The sequence below is a fragment of the Berghia stephanieae genome, chromosome 2 (assembly GCF_034508935.2).
Source record: "Berghia stephanieae isolate SIO BIC M18660-M18661 chromosome 2, UCSD_Bste_1.3, whole genome shotgun sequence".
NCBI classification, from domain to species: Eukaryota; Metazoa; Mollusca; class Gastropoda; order Nudibranchia; family Aeolidiidae; genus Berghia; species Berghia stephanieae.
The window spans coordinates 3,267,153-3,294,717 of record NC_088361.1 but is presented as its reverse complement, the minus strand read 5'-3'; the positions used below and the strand labels follow the sequence as shown (position 1 = coordinate 3,294,717).

General features: G+C 35.8%; 1 protein-coding gene across 1 annotated transcript; it reads right to left on the bottom strand.

The window, feature by feature from the left end:
- On the bottom strand, positions 1-23,358 carry LOC144964174 (asparagine--tRNA ligase, cytoplasmic-like). The gene is made up of 17 exons (XM_078898133.1): positions 23,130-23,358; positions 19,031-19,113; positions 16,654-16,719; positions 16,149-16,241; positions 14,635-14,724; positions 13,054-13,132; positions 12,433-12,503; positions 12,094-12,180; positions 11,745-11,831; positions 10,472-10,528; positions 9,879-10,034; positions 9,348-9,469; positions 7,592-7,727; positions 6,240-6,353; positions 2,058-2,189; positions 1,386-1,517; positions 1-1,099 (listed from the first exon to the last, which is right to left on the bottom strand). The coding sequence occupies exons 1-17, from the start codon at positions 23,167-23,169 to the stop codon at positions 968-970; spliced, it is 1,677 nt and encodes a 558-aa protein (XP_078754259.1). The 5' UTR covers positions 23,170-23,358; the 3' UTR covers positions 1-967.
- Between the last annotated feature and the right edge of the window lie 4,207 nt (positions 23,359-27,565).

Sequence of the window (27,565 nt, the reverse complement as noted above, 5' to 3'; positions counted from 1 at the left end):
TTTTTTAGTTCAATGAAATTTAATAAATGAGGAAATATAATAATATTTTATATATATATATATATATATATATATATATATATATATATATATTCAAGGCCATTAAAGAAAACATTAATGTACTTAGAACAGTAACACATTCAATCGTTTAGTAACATTGTGTTTTTTAGGGAGGACAAACAAAATAAACTCTAATGACCTTAAACTATTTCTGCATCAAAATTTTTATACTTTCCGAATGAAAAAAGAAACAATTTTTTCAGAGAAAGAGAGAATAAGAGATTTATTTTGGTCATACTAAATCTATTAAAGCGGTTATAAAATAAAAATCACATTCTGACATCACTGGTCTAATAAAGGACAACAAAAAATAACTTTGCATCAAATAAATGAAATAAAACAATTTAAATTTCATATCCTAATTATATCATGCATTGAATATTTAAAACCGTGGCTTTCATTGTTATCAAATTTTAGTCATAATCCCATATAAAGGGAAGCTGCACCAGCAAAGCTTATTCTTTTTATCTCTGCTAGCGAAAAATACTAGAAGTAAAATATTTAAATAGGTTTCTAGATTCAAAATTAAATGAAACAATAGGCAAATTAGCTAAAATCACAGACAAAACATAATCACATAATTTAACGTTCAGATTATATGAGATGGCACAAAAATTAAAACAAAAGAAAAGAAATAAACGACAAAAACAGGACATCGCTTTTTCTCATTGAACTTATCACTAAGTAGGCAAGCCTATTGTTTATAAAAACAGTAATTTTATCAAACAGGCAAGAATCTAAATTTATGGGATGTGAAATGGCTCAAATCAGATCCAATTGTAAGTTGGTAAAGGACAAAGAAGCAAATATTTTAAACACATCAAGCAAACAGACTGGACAAAAATGATATTAATGAATAATTTCTGCATCATTGTTGAAATCTAAATATTGTTGCTGTTGAAAATGCTCAAGGCTTGCATCGGCCCACATATCTTGGATAGGCACACACTTCACGGATGTGGTAACGGTTCAAAAGCCAACAGATGAAGCGTTCGATTCCAAGACCATAACCACCATGGGGACACGTTCCATATTTCCTCTGTAGAAAAATAATTTTAAAAAGCATAGGAAAAAAAACATTAACATTACGAAATACATAACATATAAAGGTTCATACAAACAAATAACGATGTACTTACTGACTTAAGTTTTTATATATCATATAAGGACATACAGATGAAAATAATTTTTTTCCACAGCTTTTTAAAATAACAACAACAATGATGATGAAGACAAAAAAAATAAACAATAATAAAATAACCAAAAAAACAAAAGAAAAAAAAGTTAATAATAATAAATAGATAAGCATACACTATAGCACCCACCTGGTCAATGTACCAGTTATAGTTTGTGGTGTCAATGCCTTCCCTCTTGAAACCAGCCTCTAACTCTTCTAGCTGCCATATCCTCATAGACCCTCCGACTATCTCACCAACGTTTGGCATTAGAAGATCAACCTAGATCAACCCAAGAAATGATGATCATTTAGTTTGATTTATGCTTTGATATTATACAATGTGTTCAACAAAATCATTTGCAACATCATGACCAAAGAAAAATAAAATCAGCATTGAACAAGTGTCTCATAATAATTTAATTTGCAAAAACAATAATGTGCAAATTTTCATTAATTTTAAAAAAAGAAAAAAGAAAAGAGATCTGTACCAATCTAAGATGTCACTAATATGTTAGATATCCATTTTATTTAATGCGTGCTATTTCTTAAAATGCTTTTACAGCAGAGAGAGCGTCGTAAGTTTCAAATAGATCCTTTGGAGAATAAAATAACATTAGTTTTAGAAATATTTCTTCAAAAATTCAGGTGAAATTATAAAATCTTGATGGGGAAAAAAAATCAGACTTGGTGGAGAATTGTTGAATAAAAGAGAACAAACGAAACAAATTTCTATCTGTATAAGTTGAAGATTTTTTAATTAAAACAAAATAAAGACAAACAAAAAAAAAAAAAAAAAAAACCAATTAAATTCAATACTTACAGACTCAGTAAGTCTTGTATCATCCTGGCAACGAGGCATGTAGAAAGACTTGATGGCAGCTGGAAACTTGCATAGCATGATGGGCTCATTGATGGTGTCAGTCATCTTGCGCTCTGGGGCTTCTGGGATATCCTATGTTTAAAATAAAATAAATAAATAAATAACAATAATAAATAAAAATAATAAATCATTATATAAAAAATAAAACAAACATTCTGAACATAAAATGAAAAAAAAAAGAATTTAAAAAAACGAAAAGAATAAATTTAAAAAAAAGGAATTTTAAAGAAAAACCCCAAAAAACAAAACCAAAACAAAAAAATAATAAACAAAATTGAACCAATATCTGGATTCACATAATTGGAATATATTACTCTGAAATTTGAATATTAATATATATATATTATATAAGTAAGTAAGTAGTAAGCCTCGCAGTCTGAATGACGCTTGCTGAGAGTTGTGTGATTCAGCCACAGAGTTTTAAAACTTTGATGAGTATAGCTGCTCTCTCCATCCATGTTGTTAATTGTTTCCATTGGTCACGATCCTGGACCAGAGTTTTGAGGCTGTCAAGATCTTGTTTGACTCTAGTAGGGGGGGCATTGTAGTTTTTTTAGTTCTTCAGGAATTAATTCAGCCTCACAGGAATCCAGAAATTTCTGATATGTAGAGAGATCCTGGTTGAGAGTAGTTAGTATTGATGTTGGTGGTTTCCCTACATTTTGTTGCCATGTAGAAAATATTCTGTCATTGCAGTTTGGACTTGGATGTTATCTTCTCGACTTAGATGTGACCATTGCTGTTCTTTTATTATTGTACTCAGGTGTTGGACCCTGGCTCTTTCATAGAGATCAGTATTTGTATTTGTCTCTGGCCAAAAGATTCTGACGTGACACAATTGTTTACAGTGGTATGAATAAAGACTTTCTAAGTTTTTTGTGAGGTCCCAGATTACACAATTATATGTCAAATCAGTGCCTCGTAAATCTGTATTCCTTTATTCTCACTGATTATGTTATTTCTATTCCATAAATTTTGAACTTGGTTGATATAACTATATAATATAGATGAGGCAAGCAAGAACGAGGTGTGGGGTGCAGTGTGCAAGATGAAAAAGGGGAAAAGCTGTTGGACCGGACAAGATACCAGAAGAAGTCTGGAAATCCCTTGGAGATGAAGGGTTAAATTTCCTGGTATGGTTATTCAACGACATCTTAAAAAAAAGAAAAAAAAGCCAGAAGAATGGACAAAAAGTATGCTGATCCCCATTTACAAAAATAAGGGAGACGTTCAAGAATGGGGCATCAAGTTAATGAGCCACGCAATGAAGATATGGGAAAGAGTAATCGATAAGTGGATTAGAAAAGATGTAGACATAAGTAAAGAGCAGTTTGGATTTGTTGCTGGTAAAAGTACAACGGATGCTATATTTGCAGTAAAAGTGACAGCAGAGAAGTATAGAGAAAAGCAAAGAAAATTACATTGTGCGTTCATTGACCTGGAGAAAGCATATGATAGGGTACCAAGAGAAGAACTGTGCTACTGTCTAAGAGCAAAGGGGGTAACAGAGAAATATATAGAAGTTATCAAAGATATGCACGGAGGAAACAAGGCAGTGGTAAGGACGGCTGTTGGCTCAACTGAACCCCTTAATGTAAGAGTAGGATTACACCAGGGATCTGCTCTCAGCCCACTGCTTTTTGCAATGGTAATGGATGTTCACAGAACACATTCAGCATGAAACACCATGGAACATGATGCATGCGGATGATGCAGTACTTTTGAATGATACAAAAGCTGAGGTGGAAAAGGAGCTGGAGGGTTGGAGATGGGTGTAAGAAAGGAGGGGATACAGGGTTAGCCGATCGAAGACAGAGCATTTGTGCATCAGACAACAGGGAGCAGGACCACCAATAAAGATAGGAGAAGAGTATGTGCCAGAGACAAACCAATTCAAATACTTAGGAACAACTGTACAAGGAGATGGGGGCAATGAGATGGAGGTGAAGAAGAGGATCCAGGTAGGCTGGAATAATTGGAGGAAGATAAATGGAGTTATGTGTGACAAACAAATTTCTGCAAAGCTGAAGGGAAAAATATATACATCAGTTGTAAGACCAGCAATGTTGGATGGATTAGAGACAACAGCTACAACAAAGAAACAAGATAAAGAAGTTAAGGTAACAGAAATGAGGATGATAAGATGGTCACTAGGCTGGACAAGAAAAGATAAAGTGAGAAATGAACGAATTCGAAGGTTGACTGAAGTGAAGAATGTATCAATAAAGATGATAGACTAAAGAGACGAGAGAGGGAGTACGTGGGGAAAGAAAGTATTGGATATACAATTAGTGGGAAAGAGAAAAAAGGGATACCCAAGACTAAATGGATGGATTGGGTAAGGGACGATATGAAAGAACTGGGCCTGGAGGAAGATGATGCGATGAACCAAGATGCATGGAGATCTGGCATTCATTGGCAACCCTGACACGTCAATTGACAAGTCAAATCATGTCACTTTCCCCTACTTATTTATAACGAGGTCCTTATTTTATGGTACCAAAAAAAAAAATAAAAATCCCAATTATTTTAGGGCCCAGGTCTGAGTTAGTTGTAAAATGAAAGGAAGAGAACAATTCCTGCCCTTTTGACGGATGTGTATCTTCGCTCCTGTTTGTGTTAAATGTTTACGCTGATACTTTCGTTTATTTGGATCAATTCAAGAAGAAGAAGAAGAAGAAGAAGAAGAAGAAGAAGAAGAAGAAGAAGAAGAAGAAGAAGAAGAAGAAGAAGAAGAAGAAGAAGAAGAAGTGGTGCGAGAGCTTTCGAAGAAGAATATATATTTAGAAGAAAAATAATTATTTCGCATTATTTTTTTCCCGTCTCACATCGGGACGGAACCAATAAAATATAGAGAAAACGATATGAGAACTGGAGATATGCATGTGTGTCGGTAGCAAAATAGAGAGAAACCTTCCGGTCCGGTCTGACACACTTCTGTGTGTGCGTTATTTACTGACTAGGTGTGTGTGTGTGAAGACGACTCGCGCGAACTTCGCGACCTCTCTCTCGCTGGCTGTGGCACAGTAGCCAGGCAGTGAATACATCCACGGCTAGCGGAGGTGTAGGTGGCATGATAATATTATAGCTTTTGTTTTGTTTTGTCTTTGATGCGGAATAAAATCTAAATTTTTCGAGGAACGAAATAAAAGTCTTTTATTTTATTTTTTATTGGTTCTGTTCTTTGACGTTACAAATTTTATTTTTACTACTATCTTTTTTTTTAGCACTTATAGAGCAAAATCGTAGTGTCGGAAATCCGACAATAGACGGAAGATTTACAGGCCTGTATATATAAATATAGACCAGCCAACTTTTCATAGACAAAATCTGTGAAAAATTATGGGAAATAAGAGACATATTTGAAAAAATGATGGTGGTGATGATGATCATGATGACGATGATGATTTTTTTAAAAATTTGAAATTAAAAAAAAAAAAAAAAAAAAATCAATCAAAATCGAGAAAATAGCTTGTAAGCAGGGAAATTGGAAATGAGAACAAATATTTGGAATTTCCCGATAAAATCGGGAGAGTTGACAGGTCTGCTGATGTAAGTCTGAGTAAAGATTGATATGAAAAATATTACGAATTGTCATATATTCAAATTAAAAATATACTCAATCAAGTAAAGCTTTCAAAAAATGTTTTGGAAAAATCAAATATAATCATTGTAGCTCCATATTGAAGTCCTCAGAGAGGAGAACAAATATTCACAACACTATGAAGAAGAAAACCAACATAAATTAAAGAGACGCAGTTTTGTTTGTTGCTTTAGGTCTCTTCCAACACAATTGAGGTTATATGAGAGACCGCTGAAACAAAAAAAACAAGCAATCTAACAAAAATAGTACAAATGTAAACCAAAATCATAACCTAAAGACATCATAAGCTAAATTATAAATAACCAAGAACAAACAGGCAGAAGATTTACAGAAAAATAATATCCCCTGTCAAAAATACAATCACAAACCAAAGAAGCAGGATAGGCTAGTAAAGAGAAGAAGAAACGACATCACTATCGGATCGTACACCCATGCGAACATCATAGGTATATGATTCAAGGGTGATGCTCCCATCCAACCACCCGCAAAGAGACGCAGTAAATCAGCAAAAACCGTACCTCTCCAAATTCATAAAATGTTCCATCATCCTTTGTGACATTGTTTTCCTTGAGCCAGACAATGGCGTCTTTGTATTCCATCCTTCTGAAAGGCTTCTTTGGAGGTTTAAAGTCCTAAAAATAAACAGTTTACGAAAGTTATGATGTCATGACAGCAGGAACGATTTTAGGTCACTTTCAAATAACAGATTTATTAACTTGCAGGAAAAATTCAATTTCAAATAACAGATTTGTTAACTTGGATGACAAATTCAATTAAAATAATAAATTTGTTAATTTGGATGACAAATTCAATTTCAAATAACAGATTTATTAACTTGGATGGAAAATAACTGAAGTTAACCTCTAGTATCTGTTTTCCTTCAACAACTACATTGTTATAGTAAACGGTGAAATACTAAAGCTAGGCAGAAATAAATACATTAAAAGCTACTCTAATATTTGCATATCAAATAGGATTCAATAGTCTGATGTCACGTCGCCCGGCAACGAGCAGCTTGGTTCTAAACAAAGAAAATCGGTAATTCTCCATGTTGGCTAGAACTTTTTTCACGTGTCATGTGATCAGAATGTTTATGTTTTGTTTTAAGGGTTTTACGGCGCTTGCAACACATTTAGGTCATATCAGCGCCAGTAAAAAGGAAGAAAATGGGATAGTAAAAAGTTCTAGAATTACAATTAAAGCACCCAAGAGAAAGTAAGACAAAGGGGAACTGGGAACAAATAGGGATCAGATGTAGATTCCAAGAGCACACTATCAAAGTACTCAGTTTGAGACCACCTATAAGTCTCATCCGGACACAAGCACACAATCCAACAAAGAGGAATACACTCAGATGCTTACATTAAACCTTAAAAATAACATATATAATAATACATAACAGAGAGATGATTTACAAGGAAAAAAAATATCATCTCTCAAAACAATAACTGCATTTGACTGTTTCCCTCCCAGCTAGGACTCCGACGAGTGCCAGGAAAAAACCAAGTAATCTCATTCCAAGACAAAGACAGAAAGCATGTTGGATAACAGATATAAGGCGATAGAAGACACAGTATGTACCTCCCTGCCCGCTATGGGAGGTCAGGATTCCCACCCAGTGTGATCAGAATGTATAAAAGTCAAAACATGATCAAATTTATGTTTTTTCTTCTCTGGACACACTTTAATGCTCGTTGGAGAAGTATTTCATTAGGTAGTCCACCATTGTTCCGATAGATTAGAACCAGTTGCTAAGTTACCATGCATCATTATGAGGGAAGTGACGTCACGACTGTTGAAGGCTATTGGAATGAAATAGAGGATTTTAAAGAGCAAAAATCATGATGGAGTATTTTTGAGTTATTCATACCGGGTTGAGCTCATAAACAATCTTGCCATATGGACTCTTGAGTACTCTGTCCACCACATCACACACCAAATCTTCTATTTTGTTCAGCAAGTCCTCAAATGTAATGAATGGTAACTCTGCTTCACAATGTGTATACCTGTCATAAGCAAATGTTAAGGAAACCAATAAAATCTTTGTTTGTTTTTAAGGGTTTTACTGCACTTACAACACATTTAGGCCATATCAGCGCCAGCAAAATGGAAGAAAATGGGATAGTAAAAAGTTCTAGAATTACAATTAAAGCACCCAAGAAAAAGAAGGGGAACTGGGAACAAATAGGGATCAGATGTAGATTCCAAGAGCATACCACCAATGTACTTAGTTTGAGATCACCTATAAGTCTCATCCGGACACAAGCACAAAATGATTTACAATGAAAAAAATATCATGTCCCAAAACAATAACTATGCATTTGACTGTTTCCCTCCCAGCCAAGGACTCCGGCCAAGGTCGGGACAAAACCAAGCAATCTTATACCAAGACAAAGACAGAAAGCATGTTGGACAACATATATAAGGGGATAGAAGACACGGTAAGTACCTCCCTGCCCACTGTGGAGGTAGGGAACCCCACCCAGTAATTTTTGGTCAAAAGGCCTGAAAGTATTTGTTATTACTTGATATATCTTTGTTACTGTAGCCCAGTGGTTACGGATCTTACAATTAAGAACTTTAATAAATTAAGATTGTTAAACATTGTAAAAACAAAGGTGAAAAGAGGAAACTAAGTTGAGTACATCTTATCATTGTAACAGATTAATATCATCTCTCTATAACCAGAAGAGGTTTATAAAGTTAACATGAAGATTGATAGAAGAATGGTTGAGAGATATATATGGATAAGGGAAAGATAGAAAGAGAGAAGAGAGGGACAAAGAAATAGTGAAGGAGAGAGAGAGAGAGAGAGAGAGAGAGAGAGAGAGAGAGAGAGAGAGAGAGAGAGAGAGAGAGAGAGAGAGAGAGAGAGAGAGAGAGAGAGAGAGAGAGAGAGAAAGAGGGAGTTTAATTGATAGGTCATTTTTTCTAATTGGAGGGAAGTTATAATTATTTTATTAAATGGACCTATAATTGCACTACCACTCTTGACCTACTTACAAATAAAATCTAGACTCATTTAGCCCCTCCCCTTCCTTTTCGACCATCAATTGCCTTGTCTCAATTTTAACACCTGGCCCCAGTTTGTCTACACTGATGCCATAAAAATGGGAGTGTCACCAAATTTCATACAACTGAGCACATGTGTTAAAATATGACACAAGACATGATGGTGATTTTTTCACAGATCCACCAATTGACCTCAGCTTTTATCAGAGGAAAATGTTTGACACAGCAAAATCAGCGGAAATTTTCTGAGCAAATCCCAAAATCCCAAACTTTCGTCGCAGATTATCATCACTGATTAAAGACAAAGGAATTGAGTCTTCAAATTATATCCAATAGAAACATGCCATAAACATACTCTCAGAGTAGTAATTTCACATGTGCAAATATTGTTAATTTATCAAATAAACATTTTAAAAAATCTTCCCAGGATTTTTCAAACAACCCTATAAACAGGATAATCCTGGGAAAAATGGGATATCGCAACTCTCAACAGTGATTAAACAACAATATCAAAGCAATTCCATATTCAATAATCATAGCCTAGCAAAGATCTGAATATTAATGACAAGACCTAAAAGCAAACATATATTCAACTGACATAGGATCTAACTCACTCTGCTAAGTGTCTTCTGGTTCTAGAGACTTCTGCTCTGTAAGACTGTGCCATACAGAAAACATCCCCCATTGAAGGAATAGCTGTTTCAAGATATAACTGCGAACTTTGAGTCAGGTAAGCCTGTGAAATGAGTTGATACACAAATATTTTACAAAGTTGATTTCAAATAAATCTATACAGATGGCTTGCTAAAAATAATTTGAAACATCAAGCGCATACTGCATGTGTATCTTACCAACAATATAATATAGAGCTATATCAAACAAAATCATAACATATCCTCTTAACAAAATGGTTAGATATTTTGTCCCCCCCCCACCCCCCCAGTTTCTAAAATTTAAAAATAATATCCTGTTCATGATTGTAATTACTAATTAATTGTATTTTAATAAATAAAAATTCATAACAATCAAGAATTGAATTTGCCTCTTCATCTATCTCCACCCCCGCACGTCCTTAACTCGTTTCCAAACCATTCCCTCCTTTTCTACGACTTTTAAATTGAAAGAAATATATATTTTTTCTTCACCTCTTCACCAAAATAGTCCATCTTAAAGAGTGTTGACCCACCCTCTACTTGACATTGGACTAGAGTAGGTGGAAACAATTCCATGTATCCACGATCAAAGAAGTGATCTCTAAAGCACTGTGTTATCACAGACCGCATTCTTAGCACCTTGGAAGTCTGGTGTGAACATTTTTAAAAAGAGAAAAAGCAAAGTAAAAAAGTTTTTTCAATATTCAGATTATAGTGAATGATATGAATAAAAGAAGGAATAGGCTAATACAGGTAAAGAATTTGCAGTTATGAGAAAAGCTATGGTTTCAAAAAATAATGTGTACTAATGAGCTCTAGGCAATTTACAAAAACATCATTAGACAACACCATAGCTTTAGATTTAGATGTAAACATATACCAACATTTATTACACATATCATAAAATGAAAATCTCATAAATGTGCATCAACAATCAAGCTAAGAAATGCTAATTATGTTTTTAGCCTGCTTTTCTTACTACAAAGGGTAAATTATTCCAGAGTGAAGATTTAAGGTAAATAATCAAATCTATAACTTAGAATTAACTATCTTGAATGAGTAAATACGTTAAAAAAGAAAATTACATTTTCTCCTCTGATCATCATGTGTCTGTTATCCATTTGAACATCAACATGGGCTTGCTATTGGAAGAAAAAATATATAAAAAGATATAAAAAGATTGTCATTAAAAATTCATATGATGAATGATAAATTCATCTACATGTGATATCCCATAAAAATTTTGATGAGGTAAATCGTGAAATTTGTATAGACCCAATCATGATTGAAGGGGGGTAGATGCACGTCGCTGCAGTTTTCGGGTCTGGCAGTTACCCATACCTGGGCTATTTTGCGCCTTTCGGCCCAGTGACTCTCGACTTCAGCCTGCTTTTCTGTAAGGATGTGCTTCCTTAGCCTTTAGTCAGCCAAGACTTGTCCACAAACAATGACAGTTTTAGTTCAGAGTTTCCTTCTCTAAGCTGGGTTACTAGCAAGACATACAATTCTTGTCTATTGCGTGACCCAATCAATAACCCAGTAAGTGATGCTGTAAGAAAGGCATTTATAATAGGATTCAATAGTCGTAACGTCACTTCCTTCCTATTGACGCATGGTAACTTAGTAACACTGGCTCTAAACTATTGGAACTATGGCGGACGCCTGTATGAAATATTTCTCCGACGAGCATAAAAGCGCATCCAGAGGGAAAAAAACATAAATTTGATTATGTTTTGAATTTACACATTCTGATCACAAGACATATGAAAAGTTCTAGCCAGCTTGAAGAATAAAAAGTAATGATTTTCTTTGTTTAGAACCAAGATAGTCACCGTTGCCGGGCGGCATGACATCAGACTACTGAATCCAATTGGAGTCTTTTTTATTATTCACACAAAGAACTTTTTCTTTAGGGTCAATGTAATCCAAAGAAAGACTGGAATAATTCAGGCATTAGTTGCAGTTCAGCACTACATAATGGGCAATATAAGATTCCAAGTCAAGGAAAATAAACAAGATGCAAAGTCAGTGATTAGACTATGTTCTCAAAGTCTTAGTGATAAGCGCAATGCCTTATCTACTCTGCCGTTTCCCCCAATCTAAATGCGATGAATAGGTCAAAAATAATCTTGAGTGCTAAGATCATTTGCAATGACAAATTCAGAACCTGATTGGTCGCTATAGATTTAATTAATCTCTCCATGGCAAACCTGTTACAACACAAGAAAACATTATAGATTGAATCATTTAGGTCAGAACTTGTATTGCCATATAGAAAATCAAATCTAATTATCTAAATTTTAAAAAACCCAAAACATTAACAACACAGAAGGCCTGAAAGCTTTATATAAAACTGACCTCGTTCAGAATGTTATCGGCACCACCAGGAGGAGATGGTCCAATCAATTCCCAGAAATCAACTGCCATTTCATGGTCATCTATGGCCTTAAAACAAAAAACATATCATTTGGTGAAAAATAAATAGTAAAATACACGTGAATCTATTCTTTATATAGATTCTAGGAATAACAATGCAACTACAATTAATATTATTATCAATCCCTAAAGGAGGCTTTAAATGTCACAGATTTAATCTAGTCATTATCATAAAACACAAAGAATGCAAATAGAAGAGAAAAGCAAGTTACTCGAGAAGAGTCTACAATATAATATACAAACAATCTAATTTATTCAAATGAACACTCACCACTTTCCCCTCTGGCAGTTCCTTTATCACACCATATACAGCAATGGCGGCCTCCGTGGCAAGAGTGACAGCTTCATAGGTTTGACACTGTTTTTAAAAAAAGATTATATGGATTAGATATATTTTGATAAACTCCAAGTTCCAGACCATCAACATACACAATAGTAGAGTCCAGATATATAGTTTATCTTTTTTTTTTTTTTTTAATCACTACAACAAATCTGAGACCACCTAATATTTATTGAAAAAGAAAACTTCCCTTGTTATTATTATTTATTAATTGCATAAAATAGACATAAATGTTGATTAGGTTTGCTGTAGTAAATAATTTGTGCTTACCATTTTATCATTCAGGACACATTGAAGAAAACCAGTTCCATCTCGGAGAACAAGGAACATAAGATTTTTACCTTTTAAAAAAGAAGAGAAGAAAATCAATTTGCTTTGTTAACTCAAACCATTGATCACTTTGATATGATCATATCAGAAACTTTGCAAAGTTTTGACACTCATTGAAATTCAATTTGAAGCAGCTGATTTATGTAAGTGACTTTTAATAAAGTTAATATTGACCATCAGGAATCAGAGAATGTGGTATGTGATCGACTTTGATACAATTTTTCAGACAAGTCACAAATAAAGCTGAACAATTTTGGACATATCAAATTTTTTTTTTTTAAAGTACAAGAAAATACTAAATTTTACAGTGTTATCTGTGAGTTCTGAGATTGATTTTAGGCATTCAAAATATGTAAGTAGAATATCAAACTATTTATTGTGCAATAGCTTAATTTAATAGCACATCAAAAAGAAAATGGACCACATCACCTCAATCATAAACTGCAAAGGGTTTTGACAAGTTTGAAACAATTTTTTAAAAGCGACATAAATTCATCATTTGGCCAAAATAACTTATGAATACAACTCTAATTTTTAAAATATTTCTTTTTCTAGACCAACCTTGGCGCCTGAGACGATGAACCCATCCAAACAATTTTACTCTTGTGTTCCTGTTTTTAACTCCATCACGAATTTTGATCTGCAAAATCGCAATAAATCTTTACTGTTCAACAATACAAATGCATAATACTTTTTCCACTTTCAAACACCTTTCCTGGTCAACCTGTTTCCTCCTTGTGTTGAGTTTTGGACTTATTGTTGTGAGTAGATTTAACATGTGGTTTGGTTTTCTTACAAAAACCAAGTCAGAAGGGTTGTAACCTTTTGAGCATCTCAGTCAACCATTAGTAGGTTTTGGGATCAATTTTGTGAACCTGAATCAACAGCAAACACAACCAGAAGTGGAAGACCCAAGGGCAACAATCCCTGCACAGGATCAACTCATTCAATTGCATCATCTCCAGAACCACTTTTCAATTTGCCTCCACAACAGTCCACTTGATAATTAAGGACATTAGACTAAGTGACTGGACAGTGAGGAGGCATTTATACTTAACATTCCTCAGAGCGCGCATATTAACACAATGACATTTTTTTGACAATGACATCAACGATGATGTCAGTGGGTCAGAGAATATGGACCGTTCAACAATAGAATCATGACATCTTCAATAAATCACATATTTTACTTCGACATCATGATAGCTGCTACCGAGTAAATGGTCATCAAAATTAAAGATATTCTAATGTTTGTGTAGCTGAGGCCCTAATTCATGAAGAAAGAGGTTTTATGTTGTGAGTTAACTTCACATCGTTAGATTACGTGAAGAACATTATTACTCTTCATGGTATGAAGAGATGGCGCCATACTTCACCAGGACAATGCCAGAGACCCCATCCTGCTTGCCTTATGATGTAGTATTTCCATTAATTAACAAAATGTCAATGTATTACTGTGGCATTCAAATTCAGTGGATTTAAACATGATAGATCATCTTTGGGATGAATTGGAGAGACGGCTCAGAATAGAGCCCCTGAGAACTTGGAATTGATGCCTTGGACGAAGAGTGGAGAGGCATACCAGTTGCTTCAATAGGCCACCTCATTGCCTCAATTCCCAAGAGGTGCATGGAAATTTCAGCAGTTGCTGGCGACAATACATCTTACTGATTTAATGATTCACCAGAAGTGACAATATCAAGATTTCGGGATATTGTAAGCCTAAATTGAAAAAGATCGAGTTTGTTGCCATGACTCTGAAACTGTAGTAAGTTGAAAATTGACATCTCTGACCCCCCTTTATCAGGTCACAAATTTCTTTCGTTGAATAGTATACGATACCAAACAAATGACTAGGTTAAATAAAAAGTTTTTAAAAATATTTTAAATCATATTTTAAAATCCCAATCTATCGTCCAAAATAATAATTGAAGTCAAATTTGCTCCCTTAAAATCTGGTTAGTAATACCTAGTCTATCAATAGGCATGATAGGTTTGCTTTGGGAATTGAAACATGAGAAAGGATCTTTAAAAAGGAAGCAGAACTTGAAAAGCTTTAACAATTGTAATCAGATATAATATATATCTTTCCAAAAACCCTGGGATATGAAATCACATAACAAGCACTTGAACCGGCCTTACCTTGGTCGGAGCAGGTAGACTTGGATCTTGCTCAATAGTGATTTTCTTTGCTTCTTCTATGTTTTTTTCACGTCTTTCAGCTTCTTTGGCCTAAATTTTGAAAAATGTAAACGAACAATTATAAAGGAATTTTCACAAATTCCCTTTTTTCAATAAGTTTCAAAATACATCAATAATTTTCCTGGCAGACCATATAGAACAAAATTTCCATTCCATACACAGGGGTGAGAATGACTAGTCACAAAAAAGGAGGAAATTTTTCAGCACAGATCAAGACTCATCCATGCGACCATAACCTATAAATTTGAATTTCATTAAAATTTACTGAGATGCAATCCAAAATGTGTGTCGCAGCAATTTCTGACACCACTCAGTGGAATTTCAAAAGTTGGTAGTGTAATTACAACACATGGTGATTGTAGTAGTTGTGGTGGGGTAGGAATGATGACGTGGTGGTGTTTGTTGTAGTAGTAGTAGTGGTGGTAGGGATGATGTGGAAGTGGTAGTAGTAGTTGTGGTGGTGGTTGTAGTAGTTATGGTAGGGATGATGGTCTAGTGGTGGTTGTAGTAATAACAACAACAACAACAACAATAATAATAATAATAATAATAATAATAATAATAATAATAATAATAATAATAATAATAATAATAATAATAATAATAATAATAATAATAATAACAACAGTAATAATAATAATAAAGTTTATTTGTATACAGCGCCAAATCCCCTTGACAAAACAGCACAAAATTGTAAAACATCATTATAAACATTTTCGAACACACATCCATTTATACAAGCATGCGCACACACATACCCTCACAATGACACATACATTCACTAAAACGTGCATATGCATACAGAAACGAAAAATAGCTGTTAACATGAATCATTGAATAAAAATCATATCAGGACATTTAACAATAAAGGCAGATGAAGGGAGATTATATAATGTCATGAGAATTCTGATGTAAGAAATGTAAATCTTACAAAAAATAAGATGTTTAATTTAATCTAGTGAGCTTCTCAAAAGATGGGATTTTAATTTCTTTTTAAAAGATGACTGGGAACCCGCAACCCCGCTCCTTACACTGAATGGTAAAGAATTCCAGACAGCAGGAGCAGCATAGGTCTTAGATCCTTTTAATGGAACACATAATCATGATTGAGAGTTGGCTCAACTCATCCAAGACCACTTGTCTTATGTCACTTTTGACATTAATTGCCAGAGTGTCTAGGCTGATGTCATAAAATGAGAGACACCAAAATTTATGCAACTGAGCACACGTGTCAAAATATGACACAAGACAAGATGGTGATTTTTCTGTTGATCCACCACTTGGCTGCCTCAGCCATATCCATGAAAATGACACGACAAAATCAGCCCAAAATTTCTGAGAAAATCCCAAAACCCAAGAATTTTGCGGAAGATTATCATCACTGAAGGAGGGAAGGAAGGAAAGAAAAAAAAAATACAAACAATAAAAATCCAATGAGATGTATTATTACTTACAGCTGCCTCCTCAGCCTCTGCTTTTTTGTATTGTTCTCGTTGCCATATTTTTTGTACTTTCTTTATCTGAGACTTTGCCACTGGCTCAAAATCCTTTAATGTTGAAAAACAAACAAAAATGAGCACTGATTATACAAAAATTGATGATTGTGTTTGACATTCCATTAATTCTGGGTAATAAATCTATGAAATTGGCAAAATATAAGCTAGAGTGAATTTCTAAAAAAAAACAAACCTGAAAACAGAACTTTTTTCATGTGCATTTTAGTCCGTTATTTATTTTAATTTGTGCATTGATTAACTATTGATTGTAACTTTTTTTTAGCGACCTGAGCACCTTTGAGTGGAAGTATGTGCTTTATAATGCTTCATTATCATCACTACTTTACTTCTTTAATTTAGCAAACTAATGTTAAAAACCCCAATAGTTAGTATTTGTAGACAATAAATAAACCATCTCAGAAATCTTGAGAAAATAATAGAAACTTGCACTCCTTTTCCTCACCTGACCCTCTTCTTTTGATTTTGTGAGGAAATTTGGAAAGGGTTCTTTCCCTGCCACCCGCATTGCCTGAAAAAGTTAATGAGAAGACAGTTAAATTGAGGTTTTGAAGAAATTTAAAAACCTTGTGTTTATGTTTTTTAGGGTTTTACGGTGCAACACATTAAGGTCACATCAGTGCCAGTAAAAAGGAAGAAAATGGGATAGTAAAAAGTTCTAGAATTACAATTACAGAACCCAAGAAAAGGTAAGACAAAGGGCAATTTGTTCATAAAGGAAACATGTAGATTCCAAGAGCACACTATCAAAGTACTTAGTTTGAGATCACCTAAAAGTCTCATCCAGACACAAGCACAGGTCCCAGCTAAGAGGGATACACTCAAATGTTTACAAATCATATATAATAAGAAAACAAAACAATACAGTGCATAACAGAGAGATGATTAACAAGACAAAAAATACCATCTCCAAAAACTATACATTTAACTGTTTCCCTCCCAGATAGGGTATCCGTAATCCCATTCTAAGACAAAGACAGAAAGCATGTTGGAAAACAGATATAGGGGATAGAAGACACAGTAAGTGTCTCCCTGCCCACTATAGGAGGTAAGGAACCCCACCCAATTAAAAACCTTATAAAACAAACAAAGACAGGAGATGATAAACTATGTCCTTTGAGTCTGTCTGATGAACATTTGCATGGCATAGTACAATAGGACACACTAACATCAACATACTAAAGACACTTTAACCTTCTTTAGCTCTGAAATGTCAAGGATAATGAAAATTTTTAAAAACTGTTTCTGATCAGAGTCATAGATCCAAATTTTTAAATATTCTGCAATATATGCTAATTAGAATCCATACACATTGGTCCCTGTTTATAAGCATTCTCCTCAGGAATCAGATAGAGAATACTTATAAGCGAATTCTAATTATCTGTACTTAGTAAAGGTCCCTAAGATTCAATTAAGTAAAAACACGTTTCGACTCTCAGTCTCTACAAAAATGTATACACTATGTTGTAATGTCAGTTGCCCATGTGAAGTATAAGTCATTTATAATTTTTTTTTGTCTTTTGTGGTTGTTTCTCTTAAAAGGTTAGACCAATGTTTTCTATTACATTATGTGACAACATCATACCATGAGTTTGGTGGGACAAGGGATTGAAAAGCTTGTAATTCATTGATATATCTAATTATTGTCTGGATAGACTAATTTATGAGGGCTTCCATCTCTCTGCACTGCTCCAAACTCTCTTATCAATTTAGTCAAATGTAAACTCTAAGGTTTAATTACTTCTTAAACTTGTTGGTTCACTCTCATTTACCTCCTCCTCTTCTCTATCTTTTTCATCACCTCCCTCTTCTTCTTGAAGTTGTCCTTGTCCTTTGCAACAATAACTCCCCCCCTTCCTAACTCTGTATCTCTTGTATCACACCTATCTAGATAGACCCTAACAATAGGACACATGTGTGCCATGATCACAATCCATCTGTTCCTATTCCTTCCTCCAAGCCATTAAAAAAAATCTGCGAAACCTGCTTGCTGTTAGCACAGTAGATTTTCTGACAGGCCCAACTAAATTATGTTTTATTAATTTGATTTTATTTCATCATTAAAAATAAGAACATTGTTTTGTCAAATGAGTGTACAGTGCAACCTCTAGATAACGACAACCCCTGGAAAGTGACATTGACCTCTGGTCTCAATTTTTTTTTTTTTTTGGTTGCTATATTTCAATAGTGATAAACCCCAAATAGCGACATACATTTTAGTAAAACCCCTGTTTAGCGATATCATTATAACAATAATCTCCATTTGGTACCTATACTCAACCATCATCATCTCGTAGTCTTAATTTATAAAAACACTTTTTTCCCACTCCCAATGAGATCACTTAGTTCCCAACCAATCAGAACACATGTTTACTACACTGTGTGGAACCAGCGCTTGTTCATGTAGAACCACATCAAAAGAAGTTTATCAGTTGATGGAACTCTCAAGGGTCCATTTTAGTTTTGTCAAATGGGTTCGGGCACTGTTTACGATCAAAATAATGACAATACACATTGGAGAGTGAAGGTGTAACTGTTATACCATTTGTAAATTTGAGAAAAACACATTCTAGTGTTTTTGAGGCATGATTTATCTCAGGCACCAGTCTGTGCATCGCACTGTTATAATCACAGGTCTCACCACGCCCCTTTTTGCTCCCATCTTGAAAACCCCGGAATAACAACATAATTTTCCAGTCCCAGCGTTGTCGTTATCCAGGGATTGCACTGTACTTATGAGTATAGTCAATTTGAGTGGACTTGCTTAAAGGATACACAAAAAATTCTGTATTTTGCCATAAAGGTATTTGCAGAAGAACTACCTGTAACAAAGTCTTGACTGGTTTGCATTTTGTCCCATCGCCCGTCTCATCATTTCCATTCTCTTCAGATATGTACAGCTCACCTGAAAAATAAGAACAATTAGGAGATATGTGTCAAGAGAAAGTGAAAACATGGACAATTGCGAGAGAGGAAACTGGAGTGGAATATTTGTCTGTGACTCGACACCTTTAAACTTAAGATTTTCAAATAAAAGCCTTTATAAGCTGAAAAAATTGACATTAAAAAAAAAAGAAAAAAAAGAAGAAGATTATTTCTTTTTTACAAGCCCTGATTTGCAATTGGCCATGCAGTCTAATTCTTAGCATTCTGAAAGCACATTTTGATCAACGATTATTGTAATTTAAAATTTTTAATTGAAGGACTGGTTTGTGTTGATATTTTTCATGAAGTTATATTCTTTTCGGGAATTTTCACTGTACCGTGAAAATAGTACTACCCGCTGAGTCCTTACTACCAGTTCAATTATCCACTGAGTTCCTACCACCAGTATATCACTTATAAACTTATAAAGGTGCACAAAATATCAGAAAACGTTATGTCTAAGAAATTTCAACACTTCGATTTCTGGGTTATTGACGATGTTTAAAATGAAGTGCTGCAAAAATAATGTTAAAATAAGATTATCAATATATTATTGCTGTACGTTAACAATCGTCTACCAAGATATAACTTGTAAGGTGAAAATCGCCTGCCACACTATTATCACCGTACAGTGAAAATTGCCTACCACATTATAATCACAGTACGGTGAAAATCACCTACCAAGATAAAACTGTACTGTGAAAATCGCCTGCCAAGATATCACTGTACGGTGAAAATAGCCTACCAAGCTATGGGAGGCCTTCCGAAAGCTCCTCATGCTTAGTGAAACTACCTAAATATTCCCTCAACAAACCCTAATAGGAAAAATAAACACCCTTGCACCTTTACTTATAACTCACTTTAATAGAAAAAAAACTCTCTAACCTCGAGCTAACCCTAATAGAAAAAAAAAAAAAAAAATAGGACTGCTGTCCACTACCTTTCAACTTTCAATACTTCAAAAAAACAAAATGACGGAGAACCAAAACAATGGTCTTATTTCAGACATTTTAAACTTTCACTCATTGAGCTTTTATATAGTGCAATTTCCACTAAACGTGCTCAAAGCGCTTTACACAGGCTCCCTGGCCAACAGCAACATTGAACATGAAAGACGGGACATGACGCCTGTTAGGTGATATTACATTTTTTTTGGGACAGAGACAACGCTGTTAACTGTCAGGTACTCATTTTACACCTGAGTAGGGTGAGAGAATGTGAGTAAAGAGCCTTCTCCTAGGACTCAACTATGTGCCGAGCGAGGCTCGAGCCCAGGACCATCCGATCCGAAAGTAAGTGTCATACCACAAATCAATAAAGGCTTGATCTAGAGTTTTTAAAATGCCACTCAATATATTGACAAATTGAATAAATAAACGCCTGACAAAAGATCAACAGTGAAAATAAAAACTGAGAGAGACAGCAGCTTCCTTTTCTTTTAATCTGAGACAAGAGTATCTGGATTTTATGGGTTCTGGTAAAACGATTTTTTCCCGTAGGGTTAAACAGAGGTGGGAGAGAAGAAAAAAACCCCAGAAAAACCGTGTGGTTGGTAACTGGAAGTTCATCACTCATAACTGTCTAGTTATTCAGAGTCGACTCCCCGACTCTGAATAACTGTAGCCAGTTATTCAGAGTCAACTGTCTACAGTTATTCAGAGTGGACTCCCCGACTCTGAATAACCGACTCTGAATAACCGTAGACAGTTATTCAGAGTTGACTCTGAATAACCGTAGACAGTTATTCAGAGTCGACTCTGAATAACCGTAGACAGTTATTCAGAGTCAACTCTGAATAACCGTAGCCTTAATTAATACTAATACTCTCATTTTCTCTTCTCTCTCTTGTCATTTTCTCTTCTTTTTCATTGTCTGTTCTGTCATTTTTTTTCTTTTCTCTCTCCCCTCTCTGTCATTTTCTCTTTGTGCCATTTTTTCCTCTCTGGGTGTGTTGCTCTGTCATTTTCTCCTTTCCCTCTCTCTCTCAAACACAAACACTCATTGTTATTAATATCAATGCTCTCGTTTTCTCTTTTCTTTCATTTTCTTCTTTCTCATTCATTCCCTCTTTTAACTTTTAGTTTTAGCAATGGACCGTGCCAGTTGTAAATCGTCAACTATCTACTACTATTAACGTGACATTTTTCTCTCTCTCATACTGATTTCTTATTTCTCAGATTTTATTACTCTCTTTCTCTCTCTCTCATTTTCTCTTTTTACCTCGGACCGTGCCAGTTGGTAAATCATCAACACTTAACGGGCACGGAGTATGGAGTGATGGCGGTAATAATAATATTAGTGGTACTCTCATTTTGTCTGTTCTATCTCCATCTCTGTCTCATTTAGTAATTCTTCTCCTTCGCCCCCCCCCCCCAATCTCTCTCATACACATATTTCCTGTTTTTGTCAGGGACCTTGCCAGTTGGTAAAACGTCTACTAGCTATTTACGATTGATCTTGTTGCAAAAATGTTTTATGTAAATTGTTTCTGTGTGCAGTATAATTTCCTATAATAGTATTATAGAACGACAAAGGAAATCCTACTTTTTTTAAACGTAAGATCTAGTTAGGCCTAGGACTTAGACTTAAGGACTTGGTAAATCTTTCACTTCATCCTGTTCTTTTCCGCTGAATCCAAAAACAACAGTAATTTTTTGTTTTGTTATGATTTTAACTCGTCTTGGAATTCCGGAAAAGACTACAGTGCCAACGAACGTAGACACTGTCCCTATTGTGATTGGAAGAACGCTGCGTTGGAAGAAAGTGACGGGATTCGAGATTCGAATGCGCAAATCCGAGGCTCGACTGAAATCACCGCAGGCATCTGAAGAAATCCAATTTGACTCCTTGGCAGTGGCAGTTGATGAACCATCAACTTCCAAAGGACTTACTCAACTCCTTGGAAATTTACACCTCCTTTTACGAATGTACTTTAGGAATGTCTTTCACTTTCACTTTTTGCTTTACCTTATCGAAAAGTTGTGTAGTAACTACCGTGATTGCCAGAACTCGGTATTCTGGCTGTAGGACTCCATGGCTAGGATGGGTCCAGATGGCCGGTGAATCACGGAATTACTGAGTTAAAACTAGATATTAGATAGATAATGTTAAAGTATAAAAATATAGCTTACCCTGAATCTAGTCGTAATGGTAGATAGGTCAAGAGAAGGTCTGTAAGTGTGAGTCTGTAAAGGAGTAGGTGTGGAGAATGAAGTGTCCAGAAGTAAATGTCGTGTCTAAGAGTGTGGAATCTGGTGAGTGTAGAGCTTGAAGTAAGGAGTAAGTGTACAGTAGGTAAGTTTGGAAGTCAGTGTAGTAGGTAAGAGTCGTAGGTAAGTGTGTGAATCGAGAGGTCCACTCGGCTTTATATGAGCCGGGTCAGCTCGGGACGAGGCAGAGCGGAAGTAGGAATGACCATTGCCAAGGTCACTAGCCCTACGATTGTTTACGGCTAGAGATCCCTACACTGCTCCCCCCCAAAAAGGGCAGGGTCGCTGGATGTGGGGTACTCACCTGCACCTTTCTGGAGCTCTCGGTATTACAGTGAACTAAAGGAGAGGAGCCCTTATCTAGGGCGTAGCAACAAAAAAAAAAGGGGGGGGGGGTAAAATAAAATGAAGGCCCTTTTCTAGGGCCGAACAAAACATAAAGAAGGCCCTTACCTAGGGCTGAAATAAAAGGAAAGCCCTTTCCTGGGGCTGGGGCAAAAATAAATATATTTACACGGTTGCTCGCCCTAGCACCTAGCTGTCTAAGACAGAGCTGTGGAGGGACAGCTCCATCGAGGGCTCCCTCTCCTTCATTCTTTTATTCTCCTCCCGGAGACGGGTGACCTCAGCCGCCTCGGTCCGGAGGGAGGCCAGACTAGATAGAATTTATAATATGAATGTGAAAATAGGTGAATTATGAACTAACACTCACACTCCGCATATTCACATACTTCCACATACTGATACTGACCGACTGCTACTCTTCTTCTCGTTTTACTTTACTTACCAAGAGAAATATCGGCAACAGCCTCTGCCACGTCAGTCATTTTTTAATATTATTAAGATTTCACTGAAGTGAAAAATATAAAGCGTATTCACTCTGAGTAAAATGGTTAGAGATATTTAATTTATAGATCAACAGTTTCAACCAAGTTGCATCATCGATCACACTATGACTGTGATAGGATTTAGGATGACGGATGAATCCACCGGGTTAGGTGCCACCGGGATTGCCAGATAATATTTTATAAATAATTCAAACCATTACGGAAAAAAATCCAGATTTCTAAAAAATAAAATTTCCGGGGGGGGGGGGGGGGGGGGGGGGGGGGGGGGGGGGAATGCCTTTTAAAACATTGAGCTATTGTATTGCGCGATATCCACTACACGTGCTCAAAGTGCTTTACAAGGGGTTCCTGGCCAACAGCAACAATTAACAAGTAGAGCATGACATGACATCTATTAGGCGATATTGCGATCTTTTTTTCGGACCAAGACAACACTGTTAAGGGTCAGGTACTCATTTTACACCGGAGTACACCTGAATGTGGGTAAAGAGCCTTTTACAAGGACTCAACTATGCGCCGAGCGAGGCTTGAGTCCATGACCTTCCGATCCGAAGGCAAGTATAATTTCACAAAACAATATAGCCGCACTTTCTCCAGCTTACCCTAATACTTAGAGAAATACAAAAATGTCATCACAAAGGTAATTGTAATAAATTTTGTTATCCAAAATGTGTCATTGTTATTGCATGAAATAATATGTAATTTTGAAAATTTCTTACATGCAAAATATTCAAAAAATCCAACCGTAAAATGACAATTCAAAGACATTAATAATAATACAAAATTAGGCGATTTGTATAAAAATAAGCCAACCTGGCAATTCTGTTCCCCTCCTCGTCGACGTGAGTGGCTTTTCCTGTGAAAATTTTGTTTCGTTTCGTTTCATCATGTCACCCCCAAACCACAGACTACTATGAACAGATCTGACAACAGCCACTTTAGAAATGGCTAATCGCCGCCATCGTATCTTCTTCTTCTTCTTCGTCTTGTGGAAACCTCCAATATTGTCGAGGATCACTCCACAGTTTGTAGTGTTTTACATTTTAAATTTGCTAAAACTCTGCACATAATACTAAAACCACATAGATTAAAAAGTCACGTTGTGAACTCCAGCAATCGCGTGAAGGCATGTTGGCAACCGTTTTCAGCCACTTCAGCTGGGAGGCTATTCCATAGTCGGGCAGTGGAAGGGAAAAACGAATACATGTGGGCGTCTGTTTTTGATGTTGGGATGGTTACTCTTGCTGTGTGTCCCCTCGTATTTCTTGTGCCGATATCTTTGATGTCGTTTGGAAGTTTAAGGCACGAATTTTTGTAGTAGATCTTGTGGAACAATTTAAGTTTATCTATCTTTCTTCTCTTTTCCAGAGGTTCAAGGCCAATCCGTTGTGATATTTCAGACGCACTTGAGAAAGGATCGAATGTGTTTGTGATGCGTCTTGCTGTTTTTCTTTGGATGTTTTCTAAGGTGTCGATGTTTTTCTTTGTATATGGGTCCCAAATTGAGCTGCCATACTCCAAAATTGGTCTAACAATAGTTTTAAAAGCAAGGGTTTGAGTTGTGATTGGGCATCTTTTTAAATTGCGGGTGATGTAAGCGCTTGTTTGATTTGCCTTTGAAGCCAGGTGACATATGTGGTCATTCCATTTGAGGTTTTTAGCAAACTCAATGCCAAGGTATTTTGCTGTCTTTACATGTTCCAGGTTTTGACCATGAAGTTGGTATTCAAATGTTATAGGTGCTTTCTTATTTGTGATGGTTAGAACATTGCACTTTAATACGTTAAATTCCATTTGATTTATTGTTTCCCATTCTTGTAATTTAGCTAGATCTTCATTTAGTGTTTTGCAGTAGTCTGTTGTTTTTATCTGATTATATAATGCTGTGTCGTCAGCAAAGAGGCGCACTTTTGACCTTATACCTCGTGGAAGATCGTTTATGTACACTAAAAATAGGGCGGGCCCAAGGACTGAGCCCTGAGGTACGCCCGATGTCACCATCCCGATAGTGGAAGTCTCGCCGTCGACAAGAACTTGTTGGGTGCGATTGTCCAGAAAAGTTGCAATCCATTGTAAGGTTTTGTTCCTGATACCAACGTCATACAATTTCTGGATTAACCGATGGTGAGGGACCTTGTCGAAGGCCTTGGCAAAGTCCAGTAGTACTAGATCAATTTGTCCACCTTTATCAATAGCAGCTGACAGATCATGTGTTAATGATAGAAGTTGAGTTTGACATGAGTGGTGCTTCCTAAATCCGTGCTGTTCATCACAAAAAAATACTGTTAGTTTCGAGATATTCAGTTATTGAGGATCTCACTATGCTCTACCAGTTTGCAGCAAATGCACGTTTATGAAATTGGACGGTAGTTTTGAGCCCTGCTTTTATCACCTTTCTTGTAGATGGGTTGGACAAGAGCGTGCTTCCAAACAATTGGTATGTCTCCCGTTTCAAGAGAGAGTTTGAACAAATGTGTGAGGGCAGGTGCAAATTCGTTACTCAATATCTTTAAGAGACGGGATGGTATTTTGTCTGGGCCACATGCTTTCTTTGGATCTAGAGTGGCGAGGAGTTTGGAAACGCCCTCTACTGTCACATTGATTTCGGCCATAGTGTTGGAATCGTTTTCTTCGCCTTGTAGTTGTTGAGTGGTAATTTTGGTATGAGCTTTTGAAGCAAAAACAGAGCAGAATTGGTTATTAAGTATGTCTGCTTTTTCCTTTGCATCAGAGTATAATACACGATCATGCTCAAGGGGCGCTATACCAACCGAATCGCACCTCCTACTTTTTATAAATTTCCAGAGCTTTTTGTTTGAGTCTTCACTAACAAGTTCCTTAACATGATTATGATAGGCCTTTCTACTCTCTTTTTGTGTTTCTTTTTTCAGTCGGGCATAATTGTACCAGTCTTTCTTACTGTTGGACTTTCTCGCTCTGCTCCATGCCGTTGGTACATGTTTGGTCATCATTTTGTTTAGGTGGTCGTTGATGGCAGTCCAAACATCCTCAGTGCTTTCTAGATTTGATTAATTATGTTTTCACTAAAAAGACGTGTTTCTGTCCGCATTTCGGCGATATTTGCCTTTTTCCAAATAGTAATAGGGTGTGATTTTTTTGTGATTTTGTTTGCTTTGATAGTGCTTTCCGTGATGAGAATGTCATGGTCACTAATGCCTGGAATGGTTGTACACTTGACAATTAAATTTGGTCGATTTGTGATAAATAAGTCGAGGATATTTGTACCCCTTGTTGGATTTTGTTTATTTGACTCAGGCCAAAATCTTACAATTTGTTAATAAATGCTTGGTTTATAAATGAAGGATATTGGTAACTGATTATTTTTTCTTGTTCCCAATTAATTGATATCAGGTAGGTTCAGGTCTCCGCTTAACCAGAGTACATTTTTCGGGTCTAGGCTATCAATACAGCGTGTTATCTCAGTCATTTGTTCCATAGTTGAGTTTGAAGGTGTTCTATACATAGCGCCCACAGTGAGTAGGCCTTGTTCTGTTTTGATATTTACGATCACCGATTCTGATTTTGTTTGGATGTCAAGCTTTATTACTGAGAGGTTCGTTGTTGTTGCAACCAGCACCCCACCATACCTATCTTCTCGGTCTTTCCTGAACACTCTGGTGGAAATATTTCACTGTCCTTTATTTCGGAATGTAGCCATGTTTCCGTACCTATGATTATGTCTGGTTTTATTTCTGATATCAATTTCCAAAATTCCGGTAGTTTTGGAATTAAACTTTGAAAGTTTATGGTCATAGTTCTCAACATGTTTCTCGGTTCACCATTACGGTCACTGTTAGTTTGCCTGTTTGCTATTTTAAGCGTGTTATGATTTGAGTTGATTTGGTGATTGATTCTTTTTATTTCATTTGGCCTCATATTGACCCTTCTTCCCCCCTTTGTTGTTATTGTCTTATTTTCACAAGCTACGTTCTCATTATGTTTATGCATCTCATCAAAATGATCAGGTGTTGTCATTATGTTTCGTTGATATGTTGATGTGTCGTTTACAATTGGCATGTTGTTGTGAGTGTCGTTGAGTGGTATGTTGATCAGAGACCTTGGGCACCGTGGTGTGTTATGTACTTTGAGTGCTCTATTAGTATGAAAGGGTGGTGGTCTGTGACCTATTTGAATATTTATTTTTCTTCGTTTCCGCACACCACCACGACTTGGTCGTAGCCGCTGGATATTACTGCTATTATTGTTACCGTGATACCAAGACGATTCTGTGTCATTCCAATAAATGTTGTCGTAATAAGGATAAAAAATAGATATGGCACATCGTGACTAAAAATCTTAACGTAAGTGTAAACAATAAATGGCTAGTACAATACTTCAAACAATGGGATCTACA